The following is a 27,654-nucleotide window of genomic DNA, read 5'->3' on the forward strand; positions in this document are numbered from 1 at the left end:
TTTTTTGGGGCTATAATTCACTGTGATTTCCTTGGCGTCCCTGCTTATAAATTTTTGAATTGAGCACGGAGCTGAAGATGATCCTGACAGCTTTATATCTTTGCTTCAGAATGCACCTTGCCTGATGACAGGGCTGCTCTGGCTGTGTACCCTCCATTATTAAACAGTAACTACAGCTTGCATTTATATAGCACCTCTAGTAAGGCATCCAAAAGGCACTTGACAAGAGTGTTATCAGGTGAACGAGCCACGTAATGAGATATTCAGACAGGCGACCAAATGCTCGGTCAAAGGAGTCAGTTCGAAGGAGCGTCTTAAAGGAGAAGAGAGGTTAGAGAGGCGGAGAGGTTTAGGGAGGGAATTCCAGAGCTTAGGGCCCCACCCCCCCCCAAAGGCAGCTGAAGGCCCGGCCGCCCAATGGTGGACTTCTCAAAATCGGGGGGATGCTCAAGAGGCAGGAATTGGAGGAGGGCGGAGATCTCGGAGTGAGGTGGGGCTGGAGATGATTGGAGAGATAGGGAGAGGCGGAGGGGTTTAAAAAACAAGGGATTATAAAATGAGGCTTTGTCGGACTGGGGGCCCATGCAGGTCAGCGAGCGCTGGGTGTGCTGGACTTGGTGGGAGTTAGGGTATGGGGCTGCAGAGGGGAGGGGTGGGGTGAGGGTTATGGAAGGTGGGGGGCAAGCTGGGCAGGTGTGTGCTGTGATAGGTGCCGTGTCTGAGGTAGGTCAAGCCTCTTGTATACACCGCCTCCTGTGGGTGGGCTGAGGGATCACAATGCGCCCTCAGCTCTACAGTCAGATGGTTCCAGAATGGTGGCAGAATGGGAGCCTCAACCACACTGCAGGGGGTTGCGAAGGATCTCAAGGAGGCCATTCATCCCATCCAGCCCGTTCTGTCATTCCATCAGAGCAGGAATTCACCAAGGCTTCTTCGACTGCTACCATCCAGAAGGACAAGGGCAGCAGACACATGGGGAACACCACCACCTGCAAGTTCCCCTCCAAGTCACTGACCATCCTGACTTGGAAATATATCGGCCGTTCCTTCACTGTCGCTGGGTCACAATCCTGGAACTCCCTCCCTAACAGCACGTTGGGTGTACCTACACCACAGGGACTGCAGCGGCTCAAGAAGGCGGCTCACCCCCACCTTCTCAAGGGGCAATTAGGGATGGGCAATAAATGCTGGGCCCAGCCAGCGACACCCACATCCCCATGAATGAATAAAGGAAAGAAGAATGTCTCAACCACGTCTTAACCCTCCGACAGTGCAGCACTCCCTCAGTACTGACCCTCTAACAGTGCAGCACTCCTCAGTACTGACCCTCCGACAGTGCAGCACTCCCTCAGTACTGACCCTCTAACAGTGCAGCACTCCTCAGTACTGACCCTCCGACAGTGCAGTGCTCCCTCAGTACTGACCCTCCGACAGTGCAGCACTCCTCAGTACTGACCCTCTGACATTGCAGCACTCCCTCAGTACTGACCCTCTGACAGTGCAGCACTCCCTCAGTACTGACCCTCTAACAGTGCAGTGCTCCCTCAGTACTGACCCTCCGACAGTGCAGTGCTCCCTCAGTACTGACCCTCTGACAGTGCAGCACTCCTCAGTACTGACCCTCTGACAGTGCAGCACTCCCTCAGTACTGACCCCGAGAGAGCAGCACTCCCTCAGTACTGACCCTCCGACAGTGCAGCACTCCCTCAGTACTGACCCTCTGACAGTGCGGCGCTCCCTCAGTACTGACCCTCCGACAGTGCAGCACTCCCTCAGTACTGACCCTCCGACAGTGCAGCACTCCCTCAGTACTGACCCTCTGACAGTGCGGCGCTCCCTCAGTACTGACCCTCCGACAGTGCAGCACTCCCTCAGTACTGACCCTCCGACAGTGCAGCACTCCCTCAGTACTGACCCTCCGACAGTGCAGCACTCCCTCAGTACTGACCATCCAATAGTGCAGCTCTCCCTCAGTACTGACGATCCGACAGTGCAGCACACCCTCAGTATTGACCCTCCGACAGTGCAGCACTCCCTCAGCACTGACCCTGAGTGTCAGGGTCCCTAACCCTTAATCCACTTGCCTGCCAAAAATCTACCCATCTCCACACTGACATTTTGAGCTGGGCCCCAGCCTCGACAGCTGTTTGAGGAGGAGAGAGTTCCAGATTTACCCTCCCCTTGATTCAAATGCCTCGATGAGATCTCCCCTTAACCTTCCATACGCAAGGCCAAACCAGGCTTGTCGAAACGGCCCGTCCCTGTCATTCATTCTGAGGGATTCGGTGTTAATCAGAGGCCCTCTCGGTGGGGGGAGGGGGGGATGGGGGCCATTATTAGAAGAGGAGGTGGTGGGGGCGAGAGTTCTGCCCGGTGCCCTGGGGCCCGATATTTATCCCTCAACCAACATCACTAAAAGGGGATTAATTTGACGTGCAGGTTATCAGTTTCTTTGTGAGGAGTTGCTGTGTGCAAGATGGTCGCAAACTTTGCCCAAAAATACAGCGAGTACACCGAAGTTACAGTTAACTGTGGGTGAAAAGCTCTAGAATGTGATGGGGACACGGTGAAGTGTGACACAAATCAGCGGGTATCTCTCTCTCTCTCCCTCTCCCTATCTCTCAATCTCTCTCTCTCTCCCTCTCCCTATCTCTCAATCTCTCTCTCTCTCTCTCCCTCTCTCTCAATCTCTCTCTCTCTCCTCTCCATCTCTCTCAATCTCTCTCTCTCTCCCTCTCCCTCTCTCTCAATCTCTCTCTCTCTCCCTCTCCCTCTCTCTCAAACTCTCTCTCCCTCTCCCTCTCTCTCAACTTCTCTCTCGACTCTGAAGCAGAAAGTGGTGTGTTCGAGCTCCACTCCACAGATCTGAGATTCATCACCCAGGCCAATGCTTGCTATGCAGTGCTGAGGGAGTGCTGCACTGTCAGAGGGTCAGTACTGAGGGAGTGCTGCACTGTCAGAGGGTCAGTACTGAGGGAGTGCTGCACTGTCAGAGGGTCAGTACTGAGGGAGTGCTGCACTGTCGGTGGGTCAGTACTGAGGGAGTGCTGCACTGTCAGAGGGTCAGTACTGAGGGAGTGCTGCACTGTCGGAGGGTCAGTACTGAGGGAGTGCTGCACTGTCAGTGGGTCAGTACTGAGGGAGTGCTGCACTGTCGGAGGGTCAGTACTGAGGGAGTGCTGCACTGTCAGAGGGTCAGTACTGAGGGAGTGCTGCACTGTCAGAGGGTCAGTACTGAGGGAGTGCTGCACTGTCAGAGGGTCAGTAGTGAGGGAGTGCTGCACTGTCAGAGGGTCAGTACTGAGGGAGTGCCGCACTGTCGGAGGGTCAGTACTGAGGGAGTGCTGCACTGTTGGAGGGTCAGTACTGAGGGAGTGCTGCACTGTCAGAGGGTCAGTACTGAGGGAGTGCTGCACTGTCGGAGGGTCAGTAGTGAGGGAGTGCTGCACTGTCAGAGGGTCAGTACTGAGGGAGTGCTGCACTGTCGGAGGGTCAGTACTGAGGGAGTGCTGCACTGTTGGAGGGTCAGTGCTGAGGCAGTGCTGCACTGTCGGAGGGTCAGTACTGAGGGACCACTGCACTGTCGAAGGGTCAGTACTGAGGGAGTGCTGCACGGTCGGAGGGTCAGTACTGAGGGAGTGCTGCACTGTCAGGGGGTCAGTACTGAGGGAGTGCTGCACTGTTGGAGGGTCAGTACTGAGGGAGCACTGCACTGTCGGAGGGTCAGTACTGAGGGAGTGCTGCACTGTCGGAGAGTCAGTACTGAGGGAGTGCTGCACTGTCGATGGGTCAGTACTGAGGGAGTGCTGCACTGTCGGAGGGTCAATGCTGAGGGAGTACTGCACTGTCGGAGGGTCAGTACTGAGGGAGTGCTGCACTGTCGGAGGGTCAATGCTGAGGGGGTGCTGCACTGCTGAAGGTGCCACCTTTCAGATTAGACATTAACCTGAGGCCTCCACCTGCCCCCTCATGTGCAAGTAAAAAGATCCCACGGGCACAATTGGAAGGGGAGCGGGGGTGGGTACGGGGCCAGGATAGAGGTGGGGTGGGGGGGCAGTTGTGGTGGTGGATTTCCCTCTGGTGTCCTGGGGCCAATATTTATTCCTCAACCAACGTTGCTAGACCGGGCAATGAAGGTGCTGCTGTGTGTGTGGGAGCTTGCTGCGCGCAAATTGGCTCCCACATTCCCTTACATTACAACAGGGACCACCCTTCAAAAAGCGGCCGAGCGGGCCGGGAGGCTTTCTGGGGTGCCCTGAGGTGGTGGGGGGTGGCAGGGGTGGGGGGGGGGTATGTTGGGGGGGTGCGGTGGGGGTAGGTGCTACAGAAACGCAAGAACTTCCTGCCTCTGGAGTAAAATTGCACCTTGTGTGGGGGAGACGCTACTCGGAGAGCTCCCTTCCCGTTTGAAAGGAGCGCTGGTCCCATTCTCTCTCGGTAGGTGCCCAGGAAGCAGTGGTTAAGCATTCTTCAGACAGGAGCCAATATTAAATGAGAATCAGTGTGTTACATGCTGGGAGTCAAAGATTATTAGATCAGGGAAACAGCTTGATTAGATCTGAGGTTTTGAATGATCCACAATGTGACTTTATTCTTTTTGTGACAGGGAAGGTTATTATGTCTGTTCCGCCTGCGAATATCCTATCGGGAGTTCCGGCTCATTATAAATACGCTCGGCACGTGCGGGTGCTGCGGTCTGTGACTGGCACCATGGTGTCACCGCTCAGTGCAGCTTCCTTGGGCAAGAACAGGCTACCACAGGCTGAGGGGGACCCACGTCAACAACGTGGGGGTCCGCGGGGTGGTGGACGTTAGAAAGCGGCGCGGGATTGGGCCTTCCCGCTCACTCCAGCCGGCTCTGCCGTTCAGATAGGACTGCGGCTGATCGTCAATCGGAACCCCACCTCCCCCACCTCGTCCCCTCGCGTCCCTCAGGGTCTTAAAACAAACACCCATCGATCTGAGTCCTGGTCGGACTCAGCAGCTGAGCCGCCACTGCTCCCTGGGGGGAGAAAACTCCAAAGATTCACAGCGCTCCGAGTGAAGGAGATTCTCCTCACCTCAGTCCCAAAATGGCCAACACCTCATCCTGAGACTGTGACCTCCCCACCCTAGTTCCAGAGTCTCTAGACTGGGGGCAGCAGCACAGGCGGTGTGGGGTGGGGTGGAAACACCCCATTATCACCCCCATCATCGCTCCACATCATCACTCCACATCATCGCTCCACATCATCGCCCCCCCATCCTCAACCCACATCATCGCTCCCCCATCATTGAACACCAGCATCGACCTCCATCATCGACCCCATCATTGACCCCCATAATCGACCCCCCATCATCGACCCCCCATCATCGAACACCTGCACCAAACCCCATCATCGACCCTCCATCCTCAACCCACATCATCGCTCCCCCATCATTGAACACCAGCATCGACCTCCATCATCGACCCCATCATTGACCCCCATAATTGACCCCCCATCATCGACCCCCCATCATCGAACCCCTGCACCAAACCCCATCATCGACCCTCCATCATCGACCCCATCATTGACCCCCCATCACTGACCCCTATCATTGATCCCCATCATTGACCCCCATAATTGACCCCCCATCATCGACCCCCAGCACCAACCCCATCATTGACCCCCAGCACTGACCCCCATCATTGCTCCACATCATCACCCCCCCATCATCGCCCCCCAGCATCGCCCCCATCATCGCCACCCATCATTGCCCCCAGCATCGACCCCCAGCATCGACCCATCATCATCAACCCCCCATCCTCGACCCCCATCATTGCCCCCCATCATCAGCCCCCCCATCATCAACCCCCCATCCTCGACCCCCATCATTGCCCCCCATCATCAGCCCCCCATCATCAACCCCCCATCCTCGACCCCCATCATTGCCCCCCCATCATCAATCCCCAATAATCGACCCCCCATCATCGCCCCCCCCAGCATCGACCCCCATCATCGCCCCCTCATCCTCATCCCCCATCCTTGACCCCCATCATCGCCCCCCCCCATCCTCGACCTCCATCCTGGACCCTGTCAAACCCTCTGAAGAGTTTTACACATGTCAATGAGGTCACCCCTCGTTCTTGCAACCTCCATTCAGCTCGGTCTCTCCCCGCAGGATTACACCCTTATCCCGAGAAGCAATCCCTTACTTGCGGCCCTCAAAAAAAAAATCAGACCCTTCCCTAAACGAGGAGGCAAAACGAAGCGCAGCGTTCCAGGCACACCCTCACCAATGCCCCGTGCATCTGTAGCAAGGCTCCCTTACCCTCGTACTCCAGCCCCCTTGCCACACATGTTATTTACCTTCCCAACGGCCTGCTGTATCTACACGTTAACCTTCGGTACTTCATAAAGGACCCCCAGGCTGCGTGACGTTCCTGACGGAGATAACCCTTCCCGCCAAATTGGCTTTTATTCCCTGCATAACTTTTACACTCCACCTGCCCCCCTCCTTGCCCACTCACTTAATTATGGTGAAGAGTGAGGTGGCGCTGGGGCTGTTTTTACTGGTTAATTCATTCACAGGATGTGGGCTTCACCGGCTGGGCCGGCATTTACGGCCTGTGCCCGGGAGTATAAGGGTCTGGCGCTCAAAGGGTTAAGGTGGGGCTGGAGTACACTGCATGGCCCACGCAGTGATATAAGAGAACATGTGACCCTCACTTAAGGGGTCAAGGTCGTGCTAGACAGAGCCGTGTGTAGAAACAAGTATGGAGGCAGCTCGGAGTTTGGACCTTTACTGTACCTATACGTATAGTTAATCGTAGTTAATAAATACATAGTGTTGAACTACCAAGTATTTTTTTCTGGGTTTTTTTCCCCCCAGGCTTTTGAAGGGAGCACATTTGCGGCGAGAGAGTGTGCGGGGGAGTTGGCTGAGTCACCCTTGCGGAGAGGCAGCACAGACCCGACGAGAAGCACGGCCTCACCCTGTGGTCAGCACCCCATCAATGCAGACTGTGGCCTCGCGGCAACTGGATTCGAGCCGACGATTTGCTGCTGGTCTGACCAACGAACGAAGGTGTGTGGCGGGGGGGGGAATGAGGGAGCGGGTCCCTGATTGAGTCCCGGGTCCGCACTGAGTGAGCTCGGGGTGGGGACGGGGAGCTGCGACAGGGATCAGCGTCCGTGGGTCAGAGGAGGGGTGGGGGGAATCAGGCAGGGTTCCCGAGCTCTGCCAGGCTCTGCTTGGCTCTGCCAGGCTCTGTTTGGCTCTGATTGGCCCTGCTTGCCTCCATTTAGCTCTGCCAGGCTCTGTTTGCCTCTGTTTGGCTATGATTGGTTCATTTTGGCTCTGATTGGCCCTGCTTGCCTCTACTTAGCTCTGCCAGGCTCTGATTGGCTCTGTTTGGCTCTGCCAGGGTCTGTTTTGCTCAGTTTCAGGGTTCCCGCTCACGGTGAGCACTGGCGATAAACTCCACGTGCTTGGGTGTCAGGCGAGCTTGGCGGGTCAAACATCATTAAAAAAAAAGGACGTTAGCGCTGAAGATATTACGGAATATGGGGAGTTGCTAAATGGCGGACGTGCTGCATAATAACTTCCAGTCGGCAACTGCAGGGCAAGGAAGAGGACACCATGTTAGACATCTCAAGGAAACTAATTAGAGACAGGGGCCCAAGAAAGTTAACATAATAAAAACAGAATTACCTGGAAAAACTCAGCAGGTCTGGCAGCATCGGTGGAGAAGAAAAGAGTTGACGTTTCGAGTCCTCATGACCCTTCGACAGAACTTGAGAACTCAAGTTCTGTCGAAGGGTCATGAGGACTCGAAACGTCAACTCTTTTCTTCTCCGCCGATGCTGCCAGACCTGCTGAGTTTTTCCAGGTAATTCTGTTTTTGTTTTGGATTTCCAGCATCCGCAGTTTTTTTGTTTTTATCTATAAAGTTAACATAATGTTAAGTTAAAGTTGAGGAGAAAAAAGTGGCACTAACTACAGTCAAGTCCCGAGGGCCAGATGATTTCCATCCCAGGGTTTAAAGGAAATTGGAACGAAAATTGGAGAAGTCCCAATTATAATTTGTGTTATTGAAGGGTAGGCTGACTGAACAACCTGAGCTAATTCAGCTGGTCATAGAGTCCAGTGCTGATTTATAAAGGTCAGGTTATTCCTGACGAATCCGCTTGAAGTAGTGTACGGGCGAATTTTTCTCTTCCGATCCGTTTACAGGGTGTGGGTGTCGCTGGCTGGACCCAGCACTCATTGCCCGTCCCCAATTGCCCCTTGAGAAAGTGGGGGGGTGAGCCGCCTTCTTGAGCCGCTGCAGTCCCTGGGGCGTAGGTACACCCACAGCGCTGTTAGGGAGGGAGTTCCAGGATTTTGACCCAGCGACAGTGAAGGAACGGCCGATATATTTCCAAGTCAGGGTGGTGAGTGACTTGGAGGGGAACTTGCAGGTGGTGGTGTTCCCCATGTGTCTGCTGCCCTTGTCCTTCTAGATGGTAGAGGTCGTGGGCTTAGAAGGTGCTGTCGAAGGAGCCCTGGTGAGTTTGGATGTGATTTATACGGACTGCAAGGAAGCATGGGTACAGTCCCTCATAAGAGATGGTTAGTTAAAGTGAAAGCTCATGGAACTGAAGGCGAATTCTTGCGCTGGTTCAGGGATTGGCTGAGTGACAGGAGACAGAAAGGAGGGATCATGGGCAGGTACTCTCATTGTCAGGGTGCGACTTGTGGTGTCCCGCAAGGATCTGCGTTGGGGCCTCAACGATTCACCGTCTTTATTAACAACTTGGATGACGGGATAGAGAGTCACAGATCCAAAAGTGTCCGCGGCACAAAGAGAAGGAGGCGTCGTGTGCAGGGGGCAGATGGAAGCATAAAATTACTGTGCAATTCAGTCAATTGACTTTTGGCCAAATGTTCCCTATCTCTCCAGCTGCAATTCCTACCACTGGCAGGAAAGGAACCCGCCGCCCCCCCCACAGTGAATGGGCAAAACTGTGACAGATGGATTTCAATGGGAGGTCATCCACTTTGGACCGAGCAAGAATAGAACGGGGGGTGGGGGTAGGGCTGTCGAAATGGTGAAAAGCCAGAAACAGGGGAGGTCCCGAAGAGATTTGAGGGGAGGGCGTGTCCAGGTACATGGATCCTTAAAATGTCACGGGACAGGTACGGAGAACGGTCAAAAAGAGGCCTGTGGGACGCTGGCCTTTATATCCCCAGGACTGGGACACGAGGGGGTAGGAGTCAGGCTTCAGCTGCACAGAGCTCTGGCTAGGCCGAACCCTGGACTGGGACCCGCCGAGGGCGATGGGCAGCCCAATCAGAAGTCCATCGACTTTCGGCGGGACTGAACATTGCCAGTGACGGGGGCGGGGGCGGTGGCCAGAACGTCTCGCCGCTGGAGTTGCTTTGAGCAGTTCTGGGCTCCTCCTCCTTTGGAAGATTATGCCGGGGGGGGCCGTTACTATTTTATTCACGGGGACGTTAACTTAATCCTGGGAGTTGGTGCTGTGCGTATGCTATAGTATGGAGGAGCAGGTACTGTACGCATGTTATAATATATAGTTTTTAATTCATTCAGGGGACGCTGGCTAGCAGGCGTTGCCCATCCCTAAGTGCCCTTGAGGAGGCGCTGGTGAGCCGCCATCTTGAACCGCTGCAGTCCAATGTAGGGGTGTCGGTATTGTCCTATGTTACCAATACTGGCCACTGTACACTTCGGGAGGGAATCCTGGCTGCTTTTCTCTTTACTGCCACCTTAATTCAGATCAACTGGCTCAACAGGCACTATTGGGTGTTCAATGCAAGGGCCAGCGGGCAGGGGTCACTCATCCCAGGGTCTGGATGAGCAAGGAGGGAGGGCCCCCATCTGTTGGCCAGCTCGACCCTGGCTGCGCTGCCCCTTGAGGGGATTAGCGAGGGGCAGCGGGAGGGAGGGAGGGGGCTGCCACTCTCCCACACACCCCCCCACCCCCACACTCCCACCCACCCACCCACCCCAGCAAAGGCGGGCAAGGTCGCTGCTGCATAACTTGGAATGGGGAAAAGAAGATCAAATCGAGCCTAGCCAAAACGGGAGGGGCCCCAGAGATTCCGAACTCACCTGTGCTGGGCTCGCACTCTTCCAAATCCTCGTCATCACTCGGACACTCTGCAGAGGCCACCAGGATATCATCGGTGTTCTGAAAGAGGAGACACAAAGTGATTGTGAGCATGTTGGCTTCCAGCAGGGACTGGATGGGGCAAATGGCCTCCCTTGGTGCTGCAATGACTCTATTGGCTTGCTCTTCCCAATCGCCTGACCTGTAGGCCCCCCCCATGAACTCTTCAATATGGTCTATTTGCAAGTCTGACAGACCCCTCGGTGAGATCACAGCTGGAGGACCACGGACAGTTTCGATCTCCTTCAGGAGGGATTTATTGTTTTATTCATTCACATTATTGCCCATCCCTAATTGCCCCTTTGTTCAGAGAGCGTTTTACCAAGAGTCAGCTGCGGGGTGGGGTCTGGAGTCACATGTAGTGGTAAGGAGGGCAGATTTCCTTCCCTAAAGGGGCAATAGTGAACCAGATGGGTTTTGACAATGATGGTTTCATGGTCATCATCAGACTTTGAATCCCAAATTTTTACTGAACTCGAATTTCGCCATTTGGTGGGATTTGAACCCATGTGCCCAGAGCATTCGCTTGGGTCTCTGGAATACTGGCCCAGCGGCAACACCACTGCACCATCACTTCCACTTAAGTGAACGTCAGGAGTGGGGTTCGAACCCACACCCCAAGAGAAGACCTGAACGGAGCACCTTCGACCGCTTGGCCATCCTGGCTGGACTGATAGACTTGCATTAGAGGCCGTTCGGAGAAGGTCCAGTCGGCTGGGATGAAGGGGGGGTCTGTCTTAGGAGGAAAGGTTGAGCAGGTTGGGCCTGTGTCCATTGGAGTTTAGAAGAATGAGAGGTGATCTCATTGAAACATATAAGTGGGGGGGGGGGGGGCTTCACAGGGAGGGCATTGAGAGGATGTTTTCTCTTGTTGGGGGGGGGGGTGGGTCTAGAACTCGGGGGCACAGTTTCAGAATGAGGGGTAAGACAGAGAGGAGGAGGAATTTCCTCTCTCGTAGAGTCCTGAATCTGTGGAATTCTCTCCCCCAGAGAGCAGTGGAGGCTGGGTCGTTGAATGTATCGAAGATATTTGATCGACAAGGGAGTCGAGGATTATGGGGGGGGTAGGGGTGCAGGAAGGAAAGTGGACTTGGGGTCACGATCGGATCAGTCGTGATCTTATGGAATGGTGGAGCAGGCTCGTGGGGCCGAATGGCCTCCTCCTGTCCCTGATTCCTATGTCCCTATGTCTACGTGTTGCCTTTGTTGAAAGGACTCCAGCTCTTTTCCCAAATAAGCATCCTTCCCACCTTGGCGTTCCCCACAGCCATAGAGTCAGAGGACGGCTACGACACAGGAGGCCCTTCAGCCCGACGCCTTCTGGCCAGCTCTCGGCAAGGGCCAGCTCAGCTGGTCCCCGCTCTCCCCCCCACCTCCGCCCTTTCCCTTTGCCCGGCCAATTTAATTACTGTTTCCTCTTCGGGATGATGACCCAATGCCCCTGGCGATTGACCCTGCCTCCACCGCCCCCTCGGGCCGCGCGTTCCAGGTGCTAACCACTCGCTTGCCAATTTAAAAGCGACGCTGAGAGGCACCCACCCGCACCCCCCAACCCTCCACATCCCCCCCACCCCCCCACCCCACCTCCCAGCTCCTTGAAGTTGGTGCCTGAGCTGGGGCCTAGGTTAAAAGGGTCACCTGGAAGTCAGCACCTTGGACAGCGCAGCGTTCCCTCAGCTCTGCCCTGGGGCGCTCTCCCAGAGTTTTGCCTTGGAGTTGGGACCTGAACATAGATCCTGGTGACTCAGCGAAGGCGGGAGAGTGACCAATGGAGACGCAGCTGATAAAAAGCCAGGCAGGCCATGAACGCTTGCGCTCAGGTGGCCACATGCGGACCGGGTGTGACAATGAGGTATCAGGGCCCAAGGGCTAGGCTTACGTCAACCTCAACTCCAACTCCCGACTGCTATCCAGTCACCGCCTCCGGCAAAGTCTAGATTCGGTCGGACACCGGGAGCGGAAGGTTCCGGCTGCTCCGTGGCGGCTCCATCCCGATCATCGGACCCTCCAGACCCCCAGCTGAAAGTATGGCCACTTGGAGGGATGGTCAGCGCCTGTGGGGCTCGAGGTGATATGAGGGACTTAGGAATAAGGGGGAAGGCCATTCAGCCCCTCAAGCCTGTTCCACCATTTGGTCCGAACATGGTCGATCTGTCCTTCAACCCGCCTTGGTTCCGCAACCCTTACCCAATAAAGATCCATCAATCCTGGTTTTGAAAACTCCAGTTCTTTTCAGGGGGAGAGTGTTCCAGATTCATACTCCCTTCGGAGTGAGGAAGAGCTTCCTGACCTCATCCCTGAACGGTCTGGCTCTCATTTTAAGGTTCTACCCCCCACCCCCACTTTGTTCTGGACTCCCCCCAAACCACCAGAGGAAATAGTTTCTCTCTATCGTCGACCCTATCGAATCATTTCACCATCTCAAACCCCTCGATTGGCTCGCCCCTCAATCTTCGTCGCTCGAGGGAATACAGGCCTAGTCTGAGTGACCCGTCCTCGCAATTTAACCCTTTTGTCTCCAGGATCATCCGGATGAATTTATAATGCTCCCCCCCCACCCCACCCAACCCAACGTGGTGACAGGCCCAAGGTGGGGTAGATGCAGATCTGTCGTGGTTTAGTTGAGTCATGGGATAGGCTCCAGGGGCTGAATGGCCACCCCCTGTCCTGATAAGGCCCGGGTACATCTTGCCCAGCCAGACTCTGGCTCTGCGCCCGCAACAGGTCACATCTTTGCCATCGTCCGCACTCTCTCTCCCAACCCCATCCTGAGCTAATATGATTGGTTATAGCTTCTCTGCTGTATGTAGTGCTCTGCAGCCTCAATTTGCTTAACGTGCTAGAAGCAATGACACATCTCCTGGGGCTTGTGCAGTGCATCCATGAATTATGCAGCAAATTACTGAGAAACTTTTTAATCAAAAGCAAAATCTGTATTCATAATTCTTGCTCCTTGTCGCTGGGAGCCATGCATATTACCAAGAACTGACTTGTCATTGCGAGCTGATCTCTCTCTCTCTCTCATTCTCTCTCTCTCTCTCATCTCTTTAAGCACTCCCTCCATCCTCCTACAACCCATCTTGTTTCTCTTTCTCTCTCTCCCTCATCTCACTGAGTGCTCCCTCCATCCTCCTACAACCCATCTTGTCTCTCTATCTTTCTCTCCCTCATCTCACTGAGTGCTCCCTCCATTCTCCTACAACCCATCTTGTCTCTCTCTCTCTCATCTCATTGAGTGCTCCCTCCATCCTCCTACAACCCATCTTGTCTCTCTCTCTCTCCCTCATCTCACTGAGTGCTCCCTCCATCCTCCTACAACCCATCTTGTCTCTCTATCTCTCTCTCCCTCATCTCACTGAGTGCTCCCTCCATCCTCCTACAACCCATCTTGTCTCTCTATCTTTCTCTCCCTCATCTCACTGAGTGCTCCCTCCATTCTCCTACAACCCATCTTGTCTCTCTCTCTCTCATCTCATTGAGTGCTCCCTCCATCCTCCTACAACCCATCTTGTCTCTCTCTCTCTCCCTCATCTCACTGAGTGCTCCCTCCATCCTCCTACAACCCATCTTGTCTCTCTATCTCTCTCTCCCTCATCTCACTGAGTGCTCCCTCCATCCTCCTACAACCCATCTTGTCTCTCTCTCTCTCTCTCCCTCATCTCACTGAGTGCTCCCTCCATCCTCCTACAACCCATCTTGTCTCTCTCTCTCTGTCTCTCTCTCTCATCTCATTGAGTGCTCCCTCCATCCTCCTACAACCCATCTTGTCTCTCTCTCTCTGTCTCTCTCATCTCATTGATTGCTCCCTCCATCCTTTTATAACCCATCTCGTCTCTCTCTCTCTCTCCCTTTCTCTCCGTTTTTTCAGTTATTATTCTGATCAATTGCCCTTTGACCTTTCTGCTCTCATTTCCACCCCCCCTCCCCACCCCCCACCACCCCCACCCCCCGCCGCTCTACACTACCCTTCTCCTCCCTGAATCCAAATCTGAACCATTGTACCCATTTCCTGCTCTCACATGCTTGTCTCCAGCGGCTCAGGGCCTCCTCACCAGGCCCCCAAGACTGGTAAAACACTGCACCATGCCCGTTCTTTGTCAGGGGGAAGCCGTGAGTGTCAGCGCAGGCTCAGTGGGCGGCAGTCTCTCACCACTGAGCCAGAAAGTTGCGGGTTCAAGTCCCACTTGAGAACCTCCTCTTGACATTCGAAGACATTACCATCCCTGAATCCCCCACTATCAGCTCCCACAACACTCAAGAAGCTTGACACCGTCCAGGACAAAGCAGCCCCGCTTGATTGGCACCCCATCCACAAACATTCACTCCCTCCACCACCGACGCACAGTAGCAGCAGTGTGTGTACCATCTACAAGATGCACTGCAGCAACTCACCAAGGCTCCTTCGTAGGACCTTCCAAATCCACATCTGCTACCATCTAGAAGGACAAGGTAAGCAGACACATGGGAACACCACCACCTGCAAGTTCCCCTCCGAGTCACTCACCATCCTGACTTGGAAATATATCGGCCATTCCTTCACTGTCGCTGGGTCAAAATCCTGGGACTCCCTCCCTAACAGCGCTGTGGGTATGAGGGGCTGCAGTGGCTCAAGAAGGTGGCTCACCCCCACCACCTTCTCAAGGGGCAATTAGGGGTGGGCTACAAATGCTGCCTGTGACACCCACATCCCTTCAACGAGTAAAGAGAAAAGCGCCCTGCGGCTCTTGCAAGGCTTGGCAGAAATATGCAAGCCCAAAGACGCCAGTCTGAGCTTAAAATGAGAGCTAGGGCATGAAGGGGCGAGGGGGAGGGAGGAGGGGGGTGGGGAGGGAATGTCAGGAAGCGCTTCTTCACACAGAGGGGAGTGGGAATCCGGAACTCTCTCCCACACAAAAAAGCTGTGTGGAGTCCGGAAAGGCCGCAGAGGGTTGGGGGGGGTGGGTGGTGTGGTGGTTGAGGGGGGGTGTTGGGGGGTGGGTGGGGGGGGGGATGGTCTAGGGAATCAATTGGAAATTTCAAAACTGGGATTGATAGGTTCGTGTTGGGTAGGGGGGTCTTTAATGACCATTGTTTTCACTGAATTCTAATGGCACAGGAGGAGGCCATTCGGCCCCCATCGAGCCTGCACTGGCTCTCCGAATGAGCGTTATGACCTCATGCTATTGCCCTGCCCTTTCCCCGTCACCCTGCACCTTGCTTCTATTCATATAATCATCTCATGCCCTCTGGAACGCCTCGATTGAACCTGCCTCCAGCGCACTCCCAGGCAGAGCCACTCGTTGTGTGAAAAAGTTTTTTTCTCACCTCGCATTTGCTTCTTTTGCAAAACGCTTTAAATCTGTGCCCCTCTCATTCTTGATCCTTTTACGAGCGGGAACAGTTTCTCCCTATCTACTCTGTCCAGCCCCTTCATGGTTTTGAAGGTCTCTGTCAAATCTCCTCCAAACCTTCTCCTCTCCAAGGAAAACAGTCCCAACCTCTCCAATCTATCCTCCTTGCTGAAGTGTCTCATCCCTGGAGCCATTCTCGTAAACCTTTTCTGCACTCTCTCCGATGTGTTCCCATCATCCCTATAGTGTGGCGCCCAGGACTGTACACAATACTCCAGCTGAGGCCTAACTCGTGCCTTGTATAAATTCAGCATAACCTCCCTGCTCTTGCGCTCCTGTGGCACAGTGGGGGAGTGTCCCTGCCTCTGGGTCAGAAGCTCTGGGTTGGAGTCCCGCTCCAGGACTTGCTGGTAAAACAGGTAAATCCTTCCGCTACTGCCTGATTACAGGCGGTGAGAGCGGGAGTTTCCAGGTCGGCCATGAGGCATGAGGCAGCGGGAAACCACTGTGGTATTTTGCCAAGAATAATCGTGGACCAATCCAATGGAAGTCCAGGGTCACCAAGGGCATGGTGCCAGAAGAGGGAAGGGTATCAAAGATTAATGGCTGAGGCGGGTAAGATGCATATCAAACTGTGATCGAACTGAACAGCAGAAGAGGCTCAAGGGGCTGAATGCCCTCTTCCTGCTCCAATCACCAGTAATCTGTAGTGACGGCTCTATATCCCACTGTCGTTCCTCTGGAGAGATGGGCTATGACAATTGCGGGGGCCATCTGAGGCTATCGTTTGACGGCGGGCGAGGGAGATGGTGCTGTCGTCACGGGTGACCAGCTCTTTGCTTTGCCCGCTTTGCAAGGGCTTTGGAGCTGAGCTGGGCAAGAAGATAAACAGGGGGCGGCTCATTAGCGGCGGCTCGGGCCTCCTGAAGGCTTCCTCGGCGGATTACCATCCTGGCAGACAGAGCGAACGGATCAAATTTATCGAGCCGGGTGTGAAGATCCAAAGATCCCGGCCCCGTCTGCGGAAAGAATCACGCGCCCACTTGTCCTCTGCCCTTAAGGCGGTGCCAGGAGTCGTGGCCAGGCCTAGCACGAGCCTCAGTGGCTCCTGGATGGCACTTTGGCCCAAGGGCCCTTGTCTATCACCCACCCTGGCACCCGCTGAGCTGCACGAGTGTGGGAGAGCAGGGTGAGCCGGGGAGGGGGACGGCGCAGGAGGCGGGAGGCGGGTGCCGTGGCGGTAACTGGGCTGGACTAATAATCCCGAGGCCCGGGCTGTCGCCAGGGTGTTCAAATCCCACAGCGACAGCTGGTGGAATTTAGATTCAATGAATAAAACCTGGGATCAGAAAGCCCAGGGGTTTCAGAGAGGCTTTCCCCGCTCACTAGTGGAGGAGAGCAGGGGAACTCTCCCGAGGTACCCTGGGGCTGAGAGCTGGTCATCGTTACGTTGCTATTTGTGGGATCTTGCTGTGCTGCGGTTCCTATATTCCAACCGCGACTGAGCTTCAAAAGCCCTTCATTGGCTGTGAAATACTTTGGGGTGTCCTGAGGGTGTAAGAAGGCGCTACAGGAATGCAAGTCCTTTTTTTTCAAAACTCCTTTTTAGCCTCCCTGTCTCGGCTGACCATTTGTTTATGACAGTTAACGTTATTATTTATTACAATTACCCCTTCAGTACCTTATCTTTCACATAAGGAGAGATTAGAACCGGTCCAGTCAAAGAGGTCGGTTTTAAGGAGCGTCTTAAAGGAGGAGAGAGAGAGGCGGAAGGTGTATTGTCACTGGAGAGACTAAACGTAGACTGGGTGACCGCTTTGCAGAACACCTTCGGTCTGTCCACAAGCATGACCCAGACCTCCCTGTCGCTTGCCATTTCAACACTCCACCCTGCTCTCATGCCCACATGTCCGTCCTTGGCCTGCTGCATTGTTCCAGTGAAGCTCAACGCAAACTGGAGGAACAGCACCTCATCTTCCGACTAGGCACTTTACAGCCTTCCGGACTGAATATTGAGTTCAACAATTTCAGATCTTGAACTCTCTCCTCCATCCCCACCCCCTTTCCGATCCCCCTTTTTTTCCAATAATTTATATAGGTTTTTCTTTTCCCACCTATTTCCATTATTTTTAAATGTATTTCCATCCATTGTTTTATCTCTACCTTTTAGCCTATTTCGATCCCTTCCCCCCACCCCCACTAGGAATTTTCTGTCCCTTGCTTGTCCTGCTTTCTACCCTTAATTAGCACATTCCTTTAGATAATATCACCACCTTCAACACCTCTTTGTCCTTTTGTCTGTGACATCTTTTGGCTATCTCCACCTATCACTGGCCCTCTATCCAGCACTACATGTCCACCCCACCCCCCCTCCCCCCCCACCCCCGCCGCCGCTTAAACCAGCTTATATTTCACCTCTTTTCTATTTTCACTTAATTCTGATGAACAGTCATACGGACTCAAAATGTTAACTGTATCCCTCTCCGCAGATGCTGCCAGACCTGCTGAGTATTTTCAGCTATTTTTGTTTCTGTTTTGGATTGTCACTGGTACTAGTATCCCCCAGAGACCCAGGGTAACGCTCTGGGGACCCGGGTTCGACACCCATCACAGCAGATGGTGGAATTTGAATTCAATAAAACTCTGGAATTAATGATGGACCATGAGGTCGATTGTCATAAAAACCCCATCTGGTTCACTAATGCCCCCTTTAGGGAAGGAAATCTGACGTCCTTACCTGGTCTGGGCCTACACGTGACTCCAGACCCCACAGCAAATGTGGTTGACTCTTAAATGCTCTCCGAACAAGGGCAGTTAGGGATGGGCAATGTACCCTGACCTGGCCAGCAACCCCCATGTCCCACGACTCAGCTAAAAACAAAATTCCAGAGATTGAGACTGAAGGCACGGCCGCCGATGGAGGACCGATGGGAATCGAGGCTGAGCCAGAGGCCGGAATCGGAGGAGCGCAAGAGATCCCGGAGGTTTGTGGTGGGGGGGGTGGAATTAGCCTCAGTCCACTTGGAGCGAGCCCGATTCTGGCCTTACCGCCGGTCTCCATGACAACGCTCTCTGGGGGTTACTGTAGGCTCATTGGGTGCGCCTTTCGCGAATTTTTAATGAGGCGCCGACGCACCAAGCTCCCCCTGTGATCGCGAAATTCCGGTCACGCCGGAGTTGGGGGGGGGGTCACGTCGGGCATTCCGGCCGGCAGAGCCGCACACCCCAGCGGGGACAAGGCCGGGAGCCATGGGAGCTGAAACCCCGCAGGTAATCGCAAACCCTGGCTCGGACGAACTTGCCTGGCGCTCGTCGCCGTGGGGGGGGGGGGGGGGGGGGGGGTGGTGGGGGGGGGGTGGGGGTTGCGCGCCGGCCAATCGGGGCGGAGTTGGGCCCCGCGCCGGGGCGCGAAGTCGCTGCCTGTTGGGCAAGGCCGTCGCTGGACGGCGAGAGCTCCCGGTGGAAGGAGCTGCGTGTGGGTATGGCGGGGCCTGTCAGCTCGCCGAAGGCCTCGCCGATCGGAGAGAAGGTGAGGTTGGCTCGCTGTTTAAAGTGAAAGGGTTCGGCCATCGAAGACGGGGACGAGGAGACATTTTTTTTCTCTCAGAGGGTCGCGAGTCTTTGGAACCCTCTCCCTCAAAAAGCGGTGGAAGCTGAGCCTTTGAATACTTTTAAGGCGGGGGTGGGTAGCAAAGATAAGCAAGTGGGGGGGGTGAAAGGTTATCGGGGGGGGTCGGCGGGAATGTGGGGTTGAGAGTCACAATCAGATCAGCCACCATCTTATTGGATGGCGGAGCAGGCTCGAGGGGCCGAGTGGCCTCACTCCTGCTCCTGACTCGTATGCACCTTTGTGCGTTTGTACGGGACAGCAAGCGGGAAGCTTGGGGAGAGGGTGGCGTGGTGGTAATGCCACTAGACTGGTAACCCAGAGGCTCCAGGCTAATGCTCTGGGGGGACACGGGTTCAAATCTCCACTGTGGCAGCTGGTGAAATTTAAATTCAGTGAATGAATCTGGAATTATAAAGCCAGTCTTAAGATCATGACCACCAATGATTGTCATAAAACCCCATCTGGTTCACTGTCATCCCTTCAAGGGGAAGGAAATCTGCTGTCCTTACTTGGTCTGGGCCTACATGTAACTCCAGACCCCCACAGCAAATGTGGTTGACTCTTAACTGCCCCTCCGAAGTGGCCGAGCGAGACTCTCAGTTCAAGGGGCAATTAGGGATGGGGGGCCTGCTAGCTTACAGTGAGTGGCCTGACCAAAAAAGGGCTGGGGGGTGGCCTTGCATTGAAAACAGCTACATCCCATGAAGGAATAAAAAGCACGTGGTGGAAAGTGGACATTGTGAAGGAGCGGGAGGTCCCGCTATCAGGTTTGTTCCCCTGACCAACGCCCCCCCACCCCCCACCCCTCATTATGAAACAGAAATCTCGGAAAGGTTTGACAAAGCAAGGGAAGGGGGGGTGAGTACGGCCGTGATAGAAGCTCCGTTAACGGGCTTCGAGGCGAGGAGACAACGTTCCCAGCTCACGTCCGATCCTGGAAGGAAGTACATTCTGAAGACGCCGACGCAAGTCCCCCCCGCTGCTTTCCCCAGCCGAAGGCTGAAGGGTTCTCCGGGGTTCCGCCCGGCAGTGCCAACACCTCGGAAGCGTGTCTGACGGCATTGTTGTGCCCCAGGACGCAGCACAGTGAACAGAGAAAGATCACGGAGTTTTCCCAAGGCCGCTTCACAGCCGGCCCTTTTTTAATGACAAGGCCCCAGGCCCGGTTTTCTTTTGGGTCAGGCCACTCACCGTAAGCTGGGACCAAAGTGAGTCAAGGTTGTTACGCGCATCCCAGTGCTTCACCCTGTTTTCATTCAGCGTTGGGATCTGCTGTTTTTGACGTAAGCCATGTTTTCCGGCATGCTGGGTGACCGAGAGACGCATTCGTCTGGGAATGGGGCCTCCTCATCAATCCCGAAGCCCTGCTGAACACAGGTTTGTGGAGGGTCCCCTGAGTTTCCACTCATCAGGGGTTTACTGTATTGGGTTAATTGAGGGTCCCTGCGCGTCTTCTCCCTGGTTTCACATCCCAAGGTTGCTGATGTGCCCTTCAGTCTCCTCACGTCATCTAACAGCGATCACAGAGAGTTCTGGAACATGGAACTCTTAGCTCTCTCCATGGCCTTCTCACCTATCCCTGTAACATCCTCCAGCCCCTACACCCCCTCCCTATCTAGGTAGCCTCCTTAAGGTCCTACAACCCTCCCTTTCTCTGTAACCTCCTTGAGGTCCTACAACCCTCCCTATCTCTGTAACCTCCTCCAGTCCATACAACCCTCCCTATTTCTGTAACCTCCTCCAACCCCTACAACCCTCCCTATCTCTGTAAACCCCTTCAGCCCCTACACCCCTCCCTATCTCTGTAACCTCCTCCAGCCCCTACAACCCTCCCTATTTCTGTAACCTCCTCCAACCCCTACAACCCTCCCTATCTCTGTAACCTCCTCCAGCCCTTACAACCCTCCCTATTTCTGTAACCTCCTCCAGCCCCTGCAACCCTCCCTATCTCTGGAACCTCCTCCAGCCCTTACAACCCTCCCTATTTCTGTAACCTCCTCCAACCGCTACAACCCTCCCTATCTCTGTAACCTCCTGCAGCCCCTACAACCCTCCCTATCTCTGTAACCTCCTGCAGCCCCTACAACTCTCCCTATCCCTATAACCTCCTCCAACCTCTACAACCCTCCCTATTTCCGTAACCTCCTCCAGCCCCTACACCCCTCTCTATCTCTGAAACCTCCTCCAGCCCCTACAACCCTCCCTATCTCTGTAACCCCCTCCAGCCCCTACAACCCTCCCTATCTCTGTAACTTCCTCCAGCCCCTACAACCCTCCCTATCTCTGCAACCTCCTCCAGCCCCTACACCCCTCCCTATCACTGTAACCTCCTCCAGCCCCTACACCCCTCCCTATCTCTGTAACCTCCTCCAGCCCCGACAACCCTCCCTATCTCTGTAACCCCCTCCAGCCCCTACAACCCTCCCTATCTCTGTAACCTCCTCCAGCCCCTGCAACCCTCCCTATCTCTGTAACCTCCTCCAACCGCTACAACCCTCCCTATCTCTGTAACCTCCTCCAACCTCTATAACCCTCCCTATCTCTGCAACCTCTTCCAGCTCCTACAACTCTCCCTATCCCTATAAGCTCCTCCAACCTCTAAAATCCTCCCTATCTCTGTAACCTCCTCCAGCCCCTACACCCCTCCCTATCTCTGAAACCTTCTCCAGCCCCTACAACCCTCCCTATCTCTGTAACCCCCTCCAGCCCCTACAACCCTCCCTATCTCTGTAACCTCCTCCAGCCCCTACAACCCTCCTTATCTCTGCAACCTCCTCCAGCCCCTACACCCCTCCCTATCACTGTAACCTCCTCCAGCCCCTACACCCCTCCCTATCTCTGTAACCTCCTACAACCCTCCAAGACCTCTGTGCTTCTCCACTTCTTGCCTCTCGGGCACCCCTGACATCATCGCTCCACCATTGGCGACCAAACCATCTTGCAACTGCACATCAACACTTGGGTGTCCATGGAGTAAAATTACCAGACTGTGCCTCCTCCAGCCTATCGCAGGCCTAAACTAACTGAAGTTAAGGAAGGTCAGCATTTATCACCCATCCCTAAATGCCCCTTGAGAAGGTGGGGGTGAACCAGCTCCTTGAACCACAGTCCGTGTGGTGTAGGTACACCCACAGTGCTGTTAGGGAGGGAGTTCCAGGATTTTGACCCAGAGACAGCCGCAGACTCACAAAAGACCTTCACTGCCAAGGGAGTGCTTTTTGAAGTGTAGCCACTGTCGTAACATAGGAAACGGGGCAGCCAATTTGCGCACAGCAAGCTCCCGTAAACAGCAGGGTGAGGATGACCCCGGTCATCAGATTTTAGTGATGTTGGTTGAGGGATAGATGTTGGCCCCAGGACACCGGGGAGAAATCCCGCACCCCCGGCCCCCACTCGAATTGCGGTCGTGGGATCTTTAACATCCACCCGAGAGGGCAGAGAGGGCCTTGGTTTAATGTCTCGTCTAAAAGCTGGCATCGCTGACAGTGCAGCACTCCCTCCGTCCTGGCAGTGGGAGCATCAGCATGGATTTTTTTTCTGGACGGGACTATCCAACATACTCCTGTCTCAGGGGTGAGAGTGTCAACACACTGACAGCTGACGAGATACTGAATCGGACTAGCCCTGCATTCCCCCGGGTATCGAAGACTGAGGGGCGATCTAATCGAGGGGTTTAAGATGATTAAAGGGTTCGACGACAATAGAGAGAAACTATTTCTTCAGAGCTGTGAAGAAGGGTCAGACGGACTCGAAACGTTAACTCTGTTTCTCTCTCCACAGATGCTGCCAGACTTGCTAAGCTTTTCCAGCGCTCTCTGTTTTTTTATTTTAGGCCTGAAATGTCTGCTGACTGGTTCACTGCTCAGTGATTTTGTGTTCGATTGGCCACTCTTTCACGATGGAGAAATATCAGCCATTGACAGACAAGCATGACAGAAAGTGTCACTCACACGACTGTGGGTGATGTGAGTGGGTAGAGAGAGACGGATAGCTGGATCAATGCATGGGTGAATGGATGGACTGATGAAAGGATAGAGAGAGGATGGACGGATGTATCAATGGACAGATGAACTCTTATCCCGATGAACATACAAAATAGGAGCAGGAGTGAGGCTGCTCGGCCCCTCGAGCCTGCTCCACCATTCAATAAGATCACGGCTGATCTATATGTAACCTCGACCCCACATTCCCGCCTACCCCCCGATAGCCTTTGACCCCCTTGCTTATCAAGAATCTACCCACCTCTGCCTTAAAAGTATTCAAAGTCTCTGCTTCCACCACCTTTTGAGGAAGAGAGTCCCAAAGACTCGCGACCCTCTGAGAGAAACAAGTTTATATACAGATCACAAGATGCTCAGTTCAAATCTCTGCTCTGTTAGCTGATCCGAACAGGAATATTTGCAGGGCACGCTGTAACTACTCCCTGTGTTGACAGAGGGGCAAGGCCAGTGAGTTCCCACTCCTGCTCACTTGTGATGCCCACAGAGTTGAATAGCCCCTCGTCACTCATGGTGCTGCTTTCTGATGAAGAATTGTCAAGCTGGGTAGGGTAGCATTGTCTGTCTCAGCCCCTGCCCCAACTCATCCGCTGCTGAAACCCTCAGCCAGGCCTTTATCACCTCTGGACTTGACTATCCCAACACACTTCTGGCCGGAAACCCATCTTCCAACTTCTATACACTGAAGACCATCCAAAACTGCACTGTCCCATAACTTAACTAGCACCAAGTCCGATTCACCCATCACCCTCGCTAACCTATATTTCCACCACCTCCCCCCACCCCTCACCCCAGAGGTACCTCAAATTTAAAATTCTCATTTTTAACCTTGTCATCTATAACCTTGTAATCTCTTCCATCTCAACAACTCTCCGAGATCTCTGCGCCCCTCCAATTCCGGCCTCTTGAGCCCTCCCCACCGATTCTGATCGCCCCACCCTTGGCGGCCGTGCCTTCAGCTGCCTGGGGGGGGCCCTGAGCTCTGGAATCCCCTCCCTAAACCCCTCCGCCTCTCTCTCTCTCCCTCCCTCTCTCCCTCCTTTACAACGCTCCTTAAAGCCGACCTCTTTGATGAAGCCCAGGGACAGGTCACCTGTCCCTAAATATCTCCGCGAGTGGCTCGGGGGTCAAGTTTGGTTTGACCGTGTGTTGGTGGAGTGAAACGAAGCCGGAAAATGCTGCCAAAAACTCAGCAGGTCTGGCAGCAACTGCGGGGAGAAAGACAGAGTGAACGTTTCGAGTCCCTACGACTCTTCGGGGATCTGAAGAAGAGTCATAGGGGACTCGAAAGGTTAACTCTGTCTCTTACCTCCACAGGCGCTGTTAGACCTGCTGAGCTTTTCCAGCATTTCCTGGTTTTGTTTCAGGTTTCCAGCATCCGCAGTATTTTAGCTGTTATAAAAGCAAAAAAACTGCGGATGCTGGAAATCCAAAACAAAATCAGGAACAGAAATACCTGGAAAACCTCAGCAGGTCTGGCAGCATCGGCGGAGAGGGACACAGTTGACGTTTCGAGTCCTCATGACCCTTCAACAGAACTAAGTAAAAATAGGAAAGGGGTGAAATATAAGCTGGTTTAAGGGGTGGGGGAGCGGGGGGGGTTTGTTGGGACAAGCAGCCAGTGATAGGTGGAGATAACCAAAGATGTCACAGACAAAAGATCAAAGAGGTGTTGAAGGGGGTGATATTATCTAAAGGAATGTGCTAATTAAGGGTAGAAGACAGGACAGATAAGATACAGATAGCCCTAGTGGGGGTGGGGGAAATACTAAAAGGTAGAAATAAACAATGGGTGGAAATACATTTAAAAATAATGGAAATAGGTGGAAATTTTAGCTGTTATCTTGCTTGTGAGGACTCTTGATAACTGGAAGCTGTTCTTGTTGGGTGAGGGAGGCTGATGCTGGTCGATGTAACGGTGTTCAGGTCTGGGAGTGGGTGCGGAGGGGCCAGGGGTGGTGGGGGGGTGGGAGGGGGCTGGGGGGGGAAGAGTGGTGGTGCAGGGGGGGCGCTATTTTGCGAAAGGGAAATATATGGCAGCAAAAGAAACATAGGGACTGGGAGAGTACCCCGAGGCTCTGTCCTTTGTAATGCAAATCATTTCCCTGAGAGTTGGACAGCTTGATTGAAGCAGAGAGCGGATTGACAGACAGAACACAGGAGCAGTCCTTCAAAAAACTTCACCCGAGATGAAAAGACGTGACCGATTAGCATATCAAAAGTGGCTGCAAAGCCGTGGAGGGGAAGCTGGACGGGCAGTGGGTGGGCGGGGTGGGGGTAGGGGACAAAGGGGCCAAGGAGAGGGGAAGACAGCAGCTGCAAACAACCCTCCCCTCTCCTGCCTAACAGTCCTCCATCCCACCTCCAGCGACAATACAGCCCATGCAGGAGTAAAGGAGGAATAAACTGGCATTTACCAGGAGGGCCCTTCCCTCCTTTTGCTGCACTGTCAAAGGGTCAGTGCTGAGGGAGCGCTGCACTCTCAGAGGGTCAGTACTGAGGGAGTGCTGCACTGTCAGAGGGTCAGTACTGAGGGAGCGCTGCACTCTCAGAGGGTCAGTACTGAGGGAGCGCTGCACTCTCAGAGGGCCAGTACTGAGGGAGTGCTGCACTGTCGGAGGGTCAGTACTGAGGGAGCGCTGCACTGTCGGAGGGTCAGTACTGAGGGAGTGCTGCACTGTCAAAGGGTCAGTACTGAGGGATCGCTGCACTGTCGAAGTGTCAGTACTGAGGGAGTGCTGCACTGTCGAAGTGTCAGTACTGAGGGAGTGCTGCACTGTCGGAGGGTCAGTATTGAGGCAGTGCTGCACTGTCAAAGGGTCAGTGCTGAGGGAGCACTGCACTGTCAGAGGGTCAGTACTGAGGGAGTGCTGCACTGTCGGAGGGTCAGTCTTGAGGCAGTGCTGCACTGTCAAAGGGTCAGTACGGAGGGAGTGCTGCACTGTCAAAGCGTCAGTGCTGAGGGAGCACTGCACTGTCAGAGGGTCAGTACTGAGGCAGTGCTGCACTGTCGGAGGGTCAGTACTGAGGAAGTGCTGCACTGTCGGAGGGTCAGTACTGAGGGACTGCTGCACTGTCAGAGGGTCAGTAGAGGGAGTGCGGCACTGTCGGAGGGTCAGTACTGAGGGAGTGCTGCACTGTCAGAGGGTCAGTACTGAGGCAGTGCTGCACCGTTGGGGGGTCAGTATTGAGGGAGTGCTGCACTGTCGGAGGGTCAGTATTGAGGCAGTGCTGCACTGTCAAAGGGTCAGTACGGAGGGAGTGCTGCACTGTCGGAGGGTCAGTACTAAGGAAGTGCTGCACTGTCAAATCGTCAGTGCTGAGGGAGCACTGCACTGTCAGAGGGTCAGTACTGAGGCAGTGCTGCACTGTCAGAGGGACAGTACTGAGGAAGTGCTGCACTGTCGGAGGGTCAGTACTGAGGGACTGCTGCACTGTCAGAGGGTCAGTAGAGGGAGTGCGGCACTGTCGGAGGGTCAGTACTGAGGGAGTGCTGCACTGTCAGAGGGTCAGTACTGAGGCAGTGCTGCACCGTTGGGGGGTCAGTATTGAGGGAGTGCTGCACTGTCGGAGGGTCAGTACTGAGGGAGTGCTGCACTGTCAGAGTGTCAGTACTGAGGGAGTGCTGCACTGTGGGAGGGTCAGTACTGAGAGAGTGCTGCACTGTCAGAGGGTCAGTACTGAGGGAGTGCTGCACTGTCGAAGGGTCAGTATTGAGGGAGCGCTGCACTGTCAGAGGGTCAGTACTGAGGGAGCGCTGCACTGTCAGAGGGTCAGTACTGAGGGAGAGCTGCACTGTCAGAAGGTCAGTACTGAGGGAGCGCTGCACTGTCAAAGGGTCAGTACTGAGGGAGAGCTGCACTGTTGGATGTGCCATCTTTCAAACGAGAAGCTAAACTGAGGCCCTGTCCGCACTCTTGAGTGGACATGTGGGATCCCACAGACACTACTGTTTGAAGAAGAAGCAGAGTTCTCACCAAGAGCCTCAACCAAGAAAAAAAAGAGAAATCATGGGACCTGGCACGTCTGTGTCTGTGCCCCTAATTCCCTCCCGTTTAACATTTCCCTCACATCCTCCAGGTGCCCAGAATTAGGAACCATCGTCACAGTGAGGTGGAGCTGTCCAGTATAGATTAGGAACCATCGTCACAGTGAGGAGGAGCTGTCCAGTATAGATTAGGAACCATCGTCACAGTGAGGTGGAGATGTCCAGTATAGATTAGGAACCATCGTCACAGTGAGGTGGAGATGTCCAGTATAGATTAGGAACCATCGTCACAGTGAGGTGGAGCTGTCCAGTACAGATTAGGAACCATCGTCACAGTGAGGTGGAGCTGTCCAGTATAGATTAGGAACCATCGTCACAGCGAGGTGGAGATGTCCAGTATAGATTAGGAACCATCGTCACAGTGAAGTGGAGCTGTCAAGTATAGATTAGGAACCAAAGTCAGAGTGAGGTGGAGCTGTCCATTATAGATTGGGAACGATCATCACAGTGAGGTGGAGCTGTCCAGTATAGATTGGGAACCATCGTCAAAGTGAGGTGGAGCCATCCAGTATAGAATGGGAACCATTGTCAC

The 27,654-nt window shown here is 54.2% G+C and overlaps 1 protein-coding gene across 2 annotated transcripts in view; it reads right to left on the reverse strand.

Annotated features, from left to right (window-relative positions):
• The window catches only part of LOC121272973 (neurexin-2-like), a 2,565,635-nt gene that overhangs the window by 221,480 nt on the left and 2,316,501 nt on the right, over window positions 1-27,654 (reverse strand). For both annotated transcript variants that reach the window (XM_041179880.1, XM_041179879.1), the window contains exon 27: window positions 10,079-10,157. In XM_041179880.1, coding sequence (XP_041035814.1) covers window positions 10,079-10,157 — 79 coding nt within the window. The remainder of the gene's footprint in view (window positions 1-10,078; window positions 10,158-27,654) is intronic.

The sequence above is a fragment of the Carcharodon carcharias genome, chromosome 37 (genome assembly GCF_017639515.1).
Source record: "Carcharodon carcharias isolate sCarCar2 chromosome 37, sCarCar2.pri, whole genome shotgun sequence".
NCBI lineage: Eukaryota > Metazoa > Chordata > Chondrichthyes > Lamniformes > Lamnidae > Carcharodon > Carcharodon carcharias.